The sequence below is a fragment of the Papio anubis genome, chromosome 11 (genome assembly GCF_008728515.1).
Source record: "Papio anubis isolate 15944 chromosome 11, Panubis1.0, whole genome shotgun sequence".
Classification (NCBI taxonomy): Eukaryota; Metazoa; Chordata; class Mammalia; order Primates; family Cercopithecidae; genus Papio; species Papio anubis.
The window spans coordinates 99,534,237-99,546,848 of record NC_044986.1 but is presented as its reverse complement, the minus strand read 5'-3'; the positions used below and the strand labels follow the sequence as shown (position 1 = coordinate 99,546,848).

At 41.8% G+C, this 12,612-nt stretch overlaps 1 protein-coding gene across 8 annotated transcripts in view; it reads left to right on the top strand.

The window, feature by feature from the left end:
• The window catches only part of PDSS1 (decaprenyl diphosphate synthase subunit 1), a 52,711-nt gene that overhangs the window by 18,333 nt on the left and 21,766 nt on the right, over positions 1 to 12,612 (top strand). For 5 of the 8 annotated variants that reach the window (XR_002524205.2, XM_003903479.4, XM_021943126.1 and 2 more), the window contains 3 exons: positions 5,924 to 6,065; positions 9,451 to 9,562; positions 9,659 to 9,768. Coding sequence is in view for 6 of the 8 variants with exons in the window: in XM_003903479.4 (XP_003903528.1) it covers positions 5,924 to 6,065; positions 9,451 to 9,562; positions 9,659 to 9,768 (364 nt within the window). In the remaining 2 variants the exon portion in view is untranslated. Of the gene's footprint in view, positions 1 to 3,068; positions 3,087 to 5,839; positions 6,066 to 9,450; positions 9,563 to 9,658; positions 9,773 to 12,612 lie in introns of those variants that run through there. The other 3 variants (XM_017962609.3, XR_001906222.3, XM_017962608.1) reach the window with 3 other exon arrangements.

The following is a 12,612-nucleotide window of genomic DNA, read 5'->3' as shown; positions in this document are numbered from 1 at the left end:
GAATCCACACAATAGGTAATTCAGACTTGACATGTCCAGAAAACAGAGTTGATACCAATTTTGCAAACAGTCAATGGCATTGAATTACATTAGTCCAGTTTTCAAAGCTGAACTAGATGTTTAGAGGGTCAAATTATAAGTCACAGTTTTCACATTAGATAACAGGTTGAGAGTCCAGGTTTGAGAACAATCGTGTATTCAGAGGAGGTAACTTTTATAGCACTATAAAAACTAAGGAAATTACCACAGCTTATCACTGGAAAGACTGTAACAAAACAGTCGTTTAGCACTGACTGGCTCCAGTGATTCCAAAGGTCAGGCCACTAACAACTCTAGAACCATTCTTGGTTTCTGTGTGTGTTCTGCGTCATTGAGCCAGCCACTGCTGCTGCTGTTAGGCAAGAAGGTTGCTACCAAAGGACATGGTTTTGTCTTTCACCTAGAAGATGGCACTTTGGATATGTCCGTAATCACTATTAAAACGGATCTTTGAAGTACAGTCTACAGTAAGGGACACTCACGAAGGTGGAGATTTTGATGAGCAGATGGTCATCATTTCATGCATGAGTGCAAGGTCAAGCATAAGAACCTCAGTGAGAACAAGAGGGCTGCAGGGCTTGTGACCGTGGTGTGTGCACCTTCTTCAGCACCCTCCATGCCAGGATGAGGCTGATTCTGCCTGCGAAGGAATCAACTCCTATACTTTTCTTGTTGTTTTTTTGAGTCTTGCTCTGTTGCCCAGGCTGGAGTGCAGTGGTGCAATCTTGGCTCACTGCACCCTCCGCCTCCCAGGTTCAAGCAATTCTTCTGCCTCAGCCTCCCGAGTAGCTGGGATTACAGGCATGCACCATCACTTCCAGCTAATGTTAGTATTTTTAGTAGAGATGGGGTTTCATCATGTTGGCCAGGCTGGTCTTGAACTCCTGACCTCAAGTGATCCGCCTGTCTCCCCTTCCCAAAGTGCTGGGATTACAGGCATGAGCCACTGTGCCTGGGCACTCCCACACTTCCCTTGCCCATGCCCAATTTGAAAGAACCGAATGCTGGATAGTCCATAGTACCCTGGACCCTGTAGAGAAAGCTCTGCGCAGAGCAACCTGGGTAAATTGCAGATCCAGATATCGTCATAGGGGTCTCTCTCCACATATCCCAGGATTCAGAAGCTCTTGTAAGTGCTTCTTCAGTGGCAAGCAAATAAGCAAGAGCGTGGACCCCGTACCATTTATGATGCAACTTTGCAGACATCCATTATATCCACAACTAAATCCAAAAATATTCAGGAGTTGCTGCTTTTAGATACCAATTATTTTCTCTTGACATTAAAGTGCTAACAAATCTATGACTGTTATGATCAAGTTAAAACAATTCCCACTAAAGACAGACAGATTTTACTCCGAGCCTTACATGTTTCTTTAAGTTTAGAAGGTGAATGAGCAGTGGCTGGGGAGGATGGCCTTGAAGTTGGAGCTCACAGGCTTTCTCCCTGTAGGGCCATTCCTTAGATTGGAGACGCCCTTGATATGAATCCCTCCCTACACACTAGAGGTTTACTTGCAATTTAAGACTTCACATTTTATATTAATATGAACAGAGAAAATAAATTTTGTAAAACTGCATGTAAATCTCGTAAAGGATTCACAGGTAGGGTCATTATATTATTTTCTCTATTTTTAGGTATGTTTGAAACTCTTCATTAAAAAAAATTTTTTTGGCCGGGTGCAGTGGCTCACGTAATCCCAGCACTCTGGGAGGCCAAGGCAGGTGGATCATGTGAGGTCAACTTGCCTTGCCAACATGGCAAAACCCCGTCTCTACTAAAAATACAAAAATTAGCTGGGCATGGTGGCACACGCCTGTAATCTCAGCTACCTGGGAGGCTGAGGCAGAAGAATGACTAAAATTAAGGAGGTGGAGGTTGCAGTGACTCAAGATAGCGCTCCTGCACTCTACCTAGCCTGGGGGAAAGAGCGAGACGCCATCTCAAAAAAAATAATAATAATTTTTAAAATCTAATGAAGTGGGGAAGAAAAGTCCTGAGAGGCATGCTGAATCGTAGCATACTCTTGTAGGTGTGAAGTACAGAGGACATAGCCAACTCTCAAGACCAAGGGCCTCATTTTCCATGCTACCTTGCCTGTCACTTCTCCCAGATCCTGGGAAAATGTGACCACTATTTCACAGTAGGAAGTAGAAACAGTGCCCAGTTTTTTGAAGGCTTGATTCAGTTTGGCATTTTGGAGATGTCATCTTAAGGACAGTGTGAGGTTTTTCTGTAATCTGTGCATTTTGGTCATCTGTCCCACCCTCATGTTATGGATAAGCAGTGGCAGCATTTTCCAGATTTAAGCTGACACACACTAAAGCCAACCTGTATAAAAAAATACATCAGGTAAAACTATGGAGCATCTGAAATAGGATGTATAGTCTATGTAGAGACTGTGTTACCAGTACCAGTTACCACCTCTCTATTATAGTCTATGTAGAGACTGTGTAACATTCCAGTTTCATCCTGATTTCATCAGTCAACAATTTGACATTTTTTATTCTATTTTCTAAATTATTATTATTTTTTTTGGAGACAGAGTCTCACTCTACCCCCAAGGCTGGTGCAGTCTCGGCTCACTGCAACCCCCACCTCCCAGGTTCAAGCGATTCTCCCGCCTCAGCCTCCCAGGTAGCTGGGATTACAGGCACCCACTACCACGCCCGGCTAATTTTTGTATTTTTAGTAGAGACGTAGTTTCGTCGTGTTGGCCAGGCTGGTCTCGAACTCCTGACCTCAGGTAATCCTCCCGCCTCAGCTTCCCAAAGAGCTGGGATTACAGGAATGAGTCACCACGCCAGGCACAAAATGACATTTTTAGATGGATATATAGAGGTCTATGAAGTTTCAAAATATTTTAAGAAATCTTTGTTGTAATAATAGCTTCAGATTACCAAAACAACTCTAGTATCTTGGTGAGTGCTGGCAATGTCATTGCAACTTTTCAGCAGGAGCCCCGTCTGCTGATACAATTTATGATAATGGAAGTGGTGCCCAACTTCTGAATGCATGAGAAAGGCTAGACCTCACCTGTTGTTTTAAGGTAAGGTCTACTACTAACTAGTAGGAGGTGTCTAATTTATTAGACTGAAATTCACTTGTAAAAATATTCTTAAAAATAGCCTTTATATTTAAAAAAAAAAAACAACTATAAATGTCTATATCTTTTCCTGTGCATTCAACTCAAAGAAGATAGGGCCTAGTAAATTTACCTGAAAAATATTTAAGTATTCTAATGTAAAAACTGAATCTCACTGAGGGATTCAGGTGGCCTAAAAGTCACCTGAACCTCTGTTTTCTCATTTACTGAAGTGGTTTATTGGGGTTTTTGGTTTTTTCTTTTTTTTTTTTTTTTTTTGACAGAGTCTCTGTCACCCAGTCTGGAGTGCAGTGCAGTGGCATAATCTCGGCTCACTTCAACCTTCGCCTCCCAGCTCAAGTGATTCTCCTGCATCAGCCTCTCAAGTAGCTGGGATTACAGATGCACACCACTAATGCCCAGCTAATCTTTGTATTTTAAGTAGAGACGGAGTTTCGCCATGTTGTCTAGGCTGGTCTGGAACTCCTGACCTCAAGTGATCCGCCCGCCTCAGCCTTCCAGAGTGCTAGGATTACAGGCAGGAGCCTGTAACTGTGCCTAGACTACGGAAGTGGTTTTTATATGCTAATTTGTCCCTACCCTCCACTGCTTTTGTTTTAATACTTCCCCCTTGGAAGAATCTGTTGTGATCTAGACATATTAAGAAGTTGTAACTGAAATATTAATAAAGAATAGGCCAGGTGTGGTGGCTCACACCTGTAATCCCAGCACTTCAGGAAGCCGAGGTGGATGGATCACCTGACTTCAGGAATTCAAGACCAGTCTCGTCAACATGGTGAAACCCTGTCTCTACTAAAAATATAAACATTAGCTGGGTGTGGTGGTGTGCGCCTGTAATGCAAGCTACTCGGGAGGCTAAGGCAGGAGAATGGTTTGAACCCGGGAGGCAGAGGTTGTAGTGAGTCGAGATCACGCCATTGCACTCCAGCCTGGGCAATAAGAGCGAAACTCTATCTCAAAAAAAAGAAAAAAGGATGAGTAGCACTGTAGACACGATTTCCAGGCTGAGAGCAGTTGGAAGGGTCTAGGGTTTAGTTCCAAGGCTGCTGATAAGAGGAGCCAGCATGAAATCATATTGTAAAATTATGTGTAAAGCAAGATCGAAAGCTTTTCTCATGCTGATTTAGTGTCGATCGTTAAATTCCAGCACTTTTATGTAGTTATACTTCATTTTTCATTGCTTTCTGCCGGGTCTGAGGAATTGGAATGAGCATTACCTTGTGCAGATGTTCAGATTCGATTTTTTAATAAAAAGTCATATTTCAGAATCCCTCCCCCTTCTTTCCCCTGTAAGATGTAACCTGATGATATTTGAAAATAAGCATTTGGAGTAAGTGCAACATTTGGGTAGTGTGTGTTTAAATCAGGCATATGTTTTAGATTCCAAATGGTTATTTCCCCAGTTTGATTTTCTTGAAATTTAGTTTTTAAAAATTCCCATAGATGGCCGGGCGCGGTGGCTCACACCTGTAATCCCAGCACTTTGGGAGGCCGAAGTGGGCAGATCACAAGGTCAGGAGAGCAAGACCATCCTGGCTAACACAGTGAAACCCTGCCCCTATTAAAAATACAAAAAATTAGCCCGGCGTGGTGGTGGGCGCCTGTAGTCCTAGCTACTCGGGAGGCTGAGGCAGGAGAATGGCGTGAACCCAGGAGGCGGAGCTTGCAGTGAGCCAAGATCATGCCACTGCACTCCAGCCTGGGCGCCTGGGTGACAGAGCAAGACTCTGTCTCAAAAAATAAATACATAAATAAATAATAAAAATAAAAATTCCCGTAAATGATGGTGGTAATAATGATTAAAATAAAATGGTGGACATTCCCTCTGAACTGTAAAATTCCTATCTGCATACTATCTTCTTGAGCCTACTTATTCTATAGTTTGTGTTAAATTTGGGAAATAAAAGTTTAAATTTCTAATGAGAAGGTTAAATGTGAGTTGGAAGAAAGTTTTACAAACATCTGTTGGTTACTGAGATTGTCATACTAAATGTTTAATTTAAGACATTACTACGCAGGCCGCGGTAATCCGTGGCCTATAATTACTAGGCCTGTAATCCACACTTTGGGAGGCCAAGGCGGGCGGATCACTTGAGGTCAGGAGTGCGAGACCAGCCCGGCCAACGTGGTGAAACCCCATCTCTACTAAAAATATAAAATTTAGCTGTGTGGGGTGGTGTGTACCTATAGTCCCAGCTACTCGTGGAGGCTGAGGTGGCAGAGTCACTTGAACCTGGGAGGCGAAGGTTGTGGTGAGCCAGGATGGCACCACTGCGCTCCAGCCTCAGCAACAGAGCGAGACGCTGTCTCAAAAAAAAAAAAAAAAAAAAAAAAAAAAAGACAGTATTAAAAGCTTTGAACGTTGAGACAGTTGAGTCTTTAAAATACTTTTTAAAAATGCTTTTCACCTCTCTTCCCTATCCACCCCAAAATTTAATTGTAAACTTACAAACTTAAACATCTGACCAAGAACACTGTCATACAGATGATTCTTCAGCCCAATAAGATCAGCCAGACTTCTGATCGTTTACTGCATTTTTGGTTAATTGTACAATTTCTACTTCTTTAATGCGGAATTCATAAAATGTAGTTGTGGCAGGGTTTCTCATACGTTTGTAAATGTATAGAAATGGCTCTATCGTGAAGCCAAAGTTTTTATACTGTTTCTCTTAGAGAAATAACATTCTTTATCCTAGATCCGATGTCCAGTTTTCACAAGCTGATTGCTGAGAAGGTTCTAGGCGGCGTCTGTTAAAAAAGCATTGCTTTCTGTTAATTAGACATGTGCAAGCCAGCCAGCGCACCATAGCCTTAATTGCAGAAATGATCCACACTGCTAGTCTGGTTCACGATGATGTTATTGACGATGCAAGTTCTCGAAGAGGAAAACACACAGTTAATAAGATCTGGGGTGAAAAGAAGGTATGGTTTTTTTGGTTTTTTTTTTTTAAATCTCTCTTACTGAATCACACGCTTTTTGGACCGCATTTGTTTCTCAGATTTGTCTCATTAAAAATACGTTTGCTCAAATGTAATATGGTCTTCTGAATTTCAAAGAAGTATTCATGTCTTGTCTATATACAGATATTTGATAAATAAATAATAAAAAATACCATGGAAAAATAAACTTAGTATTTCTAATGGAATTCCTTTGGTTATGAGGAAAGGGATTTTCATGGGTATCCAAAAAGTGTATTTCATGAGGAATCAAACATTTTACTTTTGGGCTTAGATTACCCAGATTCAGTTTAATTTTTTAAACATTTGTTTGAGTGCTGCATATAAATGTCAAAGCAAACAAAACTAAAAAAAAAAAAAAGGAAAAAGAAACCTCAGAGATACTGTTCTACTATGAAAATTCTATCTTTTGAAATAGAAGTTCTGTAATTGGATTTAGTTCGTATATGTATATATTAAAGCATATTTCTGTATTATTAGCATTGGGAATATGAGAAACAGGGACTTTGGTTTAAGGATGCATAGATTCTGGTTTAAGTTAAAGGATGAGAATAAAGTTGAACAGATGAGAATGAAAATGCACAGGCATCCATCACCATCACCACACACGTGCCTCCACTGAAGAGCAAACAAAAAGTTTGTGCAGGCCAGGCACAGTGGCTCACGCCTGTAATCCCAGCACTTTGGGAGGCTGAGGCGGGCGGATCACCTGAGGTCAGGAGTTTGAGACCAGCCTGGCCAACAGGGCGAAACCCTGTCACTACTAAAAAACCAAAAAAAATTAGCCAACGTGCGCCTGTAATCCCAGCTACTCAGGAGGCTTAGGCAGGAGAATCACTTGAACCTGGGAGAAGGAGGTTGCAGTGAGCCGAGATTGTACCACTGCACTCCAGCCTGGGCAACAGAGTGAGACTCCATTTCAAAAAAAAAAAAAAAAAGGTTTGTGCAACTAGAACTACCCCACCTTCACCTCCTTTTCTTTCACAGATTTATAGTATTCCTGGTTAATTCCTATTGTCCGTATTAAAAGAAGATATACACACACACACACACACACACACACATATATATGTTTATTATTATCTTCACGTGCTGATGTTATTTGAACATAAATGACTTTGTTTTGAAATGGAGTCCTGCAATTTCATTTATATGCCTTTTATTTCAAATTTTAGATGGAAAGGCTTTACGTCCTGTTGACTAAATTCTGTACATCAGAAGGTTGGCCAAAAAAGCAGATGGCGTTTTGATTTGGAGAGGATGTGGGTAACTCTGTGACCCGTCCCTGCAATCAGCTGTGTCTGTTTTCAGGCAGGGCCAGTCCTAAAGCCTTATTTGGAGCCTTGGGTGGGGGAAGAGGATCAAGAGAACAAATGATGGTCTCCGCCTTGGCTAGCCCCTGTGTGTCTGCCTCGGCCATTAGGGGCCTCTTTCTGAGGGCAGGCCAGGGATACATGTGCTGCTCTCACCTGCCTCTTTCAGTTCTGACAGCCATCTGCTTAGCACAGGGCTACTTGCCAGTTCCTACCTGTTTCTGCCTCTGACCCACAAATGCTACGTTACCGGTACAAAAACCCACACACACTGTGCCCTCTCGGTGAGCCCTTGTTAGGCCCGGCCTGGGCTTCCTATCTCTTCTTTCCTTTAACTCCCACCCCTGGCTGTCCACAGTCCTGTGGCTTCCATGTCATATGCTGGACCTTTTGGTCTCTAGGATCCCCCCAGCCAGGAGAAGAAAGAAGTAAAAGCCTGAGCCCTGAGCTGCTAATGATGTAGGGGCTGGGTGGGAGAATATAAGTGGGTACCTATATATCATAATTTGTAAAATGACTTTATAAGCATATACTTACATCAGGATCTCTTACATAATATGTATATTACATAAAGTGGTGATTAATTGGTAAACACACTGAACATCACTATTTTAGATACCAAAGAACTAAGACGATAAGTACCTAAAATAGGTGTGTTGAAAATTCTGTGAACTCTAGTCTTTATGACTAATTACTACAGAATATAACACTTACAGCCGGGCGTGGTGGCTCATGCCTGGAATCCTAGGACTTTGGGAATGCTAGCACTTTGGGAGGCTGAGGCAGTTGGATCGCTTGAGGCCAGGAGTTTGAGACCAGCCTGGCCAACATGGTGAAACCCCATCTCTAGTCGAAGTACAAAAATTACCTGGGCGTGGTGGTATACGCCTATAGTCTCAGCTACTCATGAGGCTGAGGTGGAAGGATCGCTTGAACCCAGGAGGCAGAGTCTGCAGTGAGCTGGGATCATGCCACTATACTTCAGCCTGGGCAGCAGAGCAAGACTGTTTCTCAAAAAAAAAAAATTGAATATAACATATATATATCTTTAAATATGCAAATTAATATACATAGCACGTATTTCATTATAGCATATAATTCAACTATTTGTGCAGTAATTTATAACTAGTTGCTAGTACAGTGTAGACATCCATCACAGTCTAAAGAAGACTGGAAAGATGTTGATTGCTTAGCGTTCAATGGAAAAAAATTTTTTTGTGTGTCTGGGAATGAGGGGCAGTGTCACATAGTACAAAAAGCATTTCACTTGGAGGCAAAATTCTTTGGTTTAATTTTCATTGAAAATAACATGTTTCGTGCCATGCTCTGGGGTGTGCTCAGTACTAGCTGAGATGATTCCTAATCCGAGCTCCCGCTCCACCCCACCCTCCCCGTTGACCTGGGAGTGTAGAGACTAGAGCATCACTGACTGGTATGCAAGATGTGATGGTCGCAGCATGCACGGGTGTTGTACTCACACAAAAGGGAGGCATCTGACTAGACTTAGGGTTGGGGGGTGACTTCTTAGAAGTGGCAACTGAACTAATTATGCAAATAAGTCCACTCAGTGAAGAAGGGGGCAGAACTTTTTGAGGAGAAGGAACAGTAAGTGGAAAGGCATAAGGGAAGAGTGAACATCCAGTGTAGTGAAACTGAAGGCAGCTGCATTTTGGTGGGGCTGGTGGGTGAAACTGCTCTCCCTCTCCAGGCATTGATTTCTTCAGCTGTCAACTGGGGAGATGGACATGGTCATCTCTGAGAGCCAGTCCAGTTCAAGCACTGTCCCAAATCTGTAACCAGTTGTTACGAACTGGGAAGAGTGACATGGTCATCTCTGAGAGCCAATCCAGTTCAAACACTGTCCAAATCTGTAGCTGATTGTTACGGACTCCTGTTGAGGAAGAGGAAGGTAAAAACACCTGCATCCAAGATGAGCCCCCACTTCCACGAAGCTCCCCTCCAGTCAGGTTCATCGTTGGCTCTACTGCTCTGATAAATTTTTCTGAACGTTTTGTTTTCCCCCTGTCTTTTCCTAGGCTGTTCTTGCTGGAGATTTAATTCTTTCTGCAGCATCTATAGCTCTGGCACGAATTGGAAATACAACTGTTATATCTATTTTAACCCAAGTTATTGAAGATTTGGTGCGTGGTACGTTGATTCTGATTTTTCTTCTTTGTTATTCAGTCCTGGTGTGCAGCTAGGCAATAAAACCACCTCTCAAATGACTCTTTTCCTTCTTTATAGGTGAATTTCTTCAGCTTGGGTCAAAGGAAAATGAGAATGAAAGATTTGCACACTACCTTGAGAAGACCTTCAAGAAGACTGCCAGCCTGATAGCCAACAGTTGTAAAGCAGTATGTACGTTCTGTCTTTCTTCAAGTTAAAGCCTCATAGCTGTTTTTTGGGAGCTAATTCTCCTAGAAAATATTTCAGTGAAGAATCTTAAAATAGTATCCAAAAATCCCAAGAGGTTAAGGAGGAAAAGAATGACATCCCCAAACAGTAGAGGACTTCTGCTGTCTTTTCATTTTTGCTATCTTCTTTTGGTATGCAGGTGTTAACTTTTCATCTTTTCTTCCCAAGAACTGAATCAAAATAAGCTTTCCTGCACCTTCCCCAATCTGATTGCCAAACTGTGTATCATTTTGAACAATTTACCGTAATTTCTCTAATGATTGATGTCACACACACTCTTTCTGATACTTTACCTTTTAAAAATGAAGTGCTCTGTTCTTTAATATAATATTTACCCAGGAAAAGAGATCTATTAGATTGTACTAGCATTCTATATACTTTTTTTTTTTTTTTTTTTTTTTGGAGACAGAGTCTTGCTGTGTGGCCCAGGCTACAAAGCAGTGGTGTGATCTTGGCTCACTGCAACCTCCACCTCCCAGGTTCAGGCAATTGTCCTGCCTCAGCTTCCCTAGTAGCTGGGATCACAGGTGTGCACCATCACGCCTGGCTAATTTTTGTATTTTTCCTAGGGTTGGGATTTTGCCATGTTGGCCAGGCTGGTCTCAAACTCCTGGCCTCGAGTGATCCACCTACCTTGGCCCCGCAGAGTGCTGAGATTATAGGCATGAGCCATCGTGCCTGGCCAATCCTTCTAATATTTTACGTGAAATATAAACAAGTCCTATTTCTTCAGAGTACAAAGTGAGTATAAGCCATAACTGTTTCTCCCCTTGCTTTCTCCCTGGCCTTCCCTCCACTGTGCATACACGTGTATACATTTTTTTTTTTAATGAGTAATTTCTTTAATCTGTAGACAAATGTGTGGTATTCATTGTTAGTCCAAGAATGAGAAACAGTCTCTCCAAAGAATTGTTTCTCTGCCCATCTCTAAGCCTGACAGATACACAGAGATAAAACCTGGACAAATGACCTTCCCGTGTGATTACAGCCACAAAATAAGGAAGACTTGTAAGGGTCACATGTCAATTGCTGCCATGATAGACTCCTAAGATAATTAACAGGTAAAGAGAGCTTTTGCTCAGACCTCTCAGGTGAAAAAGTCTCTTGCTGTTAGTGTCTCTGTTTTGAAAAGTGTCAAGAAATGTATAATTGCAAGCCAGAAACAAATGAGGACAATCTTTTCTTCCTAAAAAGACTTAATGGAAACTTTAAGGAATGTGAATTATGTAGAACATGCCAGCCACAGTCTCGACCACTTTTGTCTTTTTATTAAAAGGGCTATTATGTTTTTATTTCCAAGAAATTATGTGGGTCTTTTTTTTTTTAAGTGAGATGGAAGAAAGTATAGACACAAGATACTAAATAAGAGAATAGCCTATTTTAAATGGGTGTTCTAACACTTTTACAGTAATCCTTTATATATTATCGTGCCCTTGATGGCCCAAATCTCCCTGAAGGTTAGAATCCATCCTCTTAACACATTAGGATGCCTTAATATTACTTATTAATATTTATCCTGAAGAGGATGTGTTAAGTGAGGCCCATTGATAATTTCACAAGTTTGAGACTGCAAACTTAGAAGCATTAGCATGGCCAGGCAAGGTGGCTCACACCTGTAATCCCAGCATTTAGGGAGACTGAGGTGGAAGTTTTGCTTGAGACCAAAAGTTCAAGACCAACCTAGGCAACATAGCAAGATCCCCTCTCTACTTAAAAATAATATTTAAAAAATAGAGTCTTAGAAGCATTAGTAGTAGTGAGACTGTTGGAATTGGAAACACCAAGACACTGTCTGCACCACGCGGACATCCCACAGGCACAGGGGGCGGCACCAAATTGGAGCTAGCACAGAAATTCAGTGATGGACTCTTACAAATGGTCCAAAGAAATGGACCTGAGTCGTGATAGAGAGGTTTCCTCATGCTCACCGTTCTCTGCTTAAGAAGCCAAAGATAACGCACAGGAATTCTTTTATAAAGATATGCAATTCATTCTTCAAAGATTAGCAACTGAACAGTGAACATGTTAACGTGGCTGGACCCTTATTAAAAATGAAATGTTTCCTGCTGCCCACTAGGGGGCATGCTGGCATTGTCCCAGCACTACCTCCTTTTCATGTGATTTATTCCTAAACTCCAGAGCTCTTAGAATAATAAAGCAAAATCATAGTGTGAGCTATTTGAATAAAAGTTTCTATATTTAAGTGCCTATGGGTGGAAATATTCCAGAGGTGTTATGGATTCAAAATGGCTATTTTTATGTACTCTTGGTATTTAAAATGCAAAGCCATGCGAGCTCCAAAGAAATGCATGCAAAGCAAATTAGACACACCAAAAAGAGGGGAGGAGGAGAACTGAAAGAGCAGAATTATTACAGAAGAAGAACTAACAGGATTGCAAAATGTATTGAGAATTGGAGGGAAACTTACCAGCTGCATTCTACTAAGGATGCCATTTCTTCGTCTCCCCTCCTTTTTTTAGTTAACATCTAAGAGAGGGCTATCTATGGGGATTGTTTTGTGATTGACTGATATTAAAATAGAATCCATTTTAGGCCAGGCACGGTGGCTCACACCTGTAATCCCAACACTTAAGGAGGTCAGGGCGAGTGGATCACTTTAGTCCAGGATTTCGAGACCAGCCTGGCCAACATGGCAAAACCCCATCTCTACTAAAAATACAAAAATTAGCTGGGCGTGATGGTGCACACCTGTGATCCCAGCTACTTGGGAAGCTGAGGCAGGAAAACCGCTTGAACCCGGGAGGTGGAGGTTGCAGTGAGCC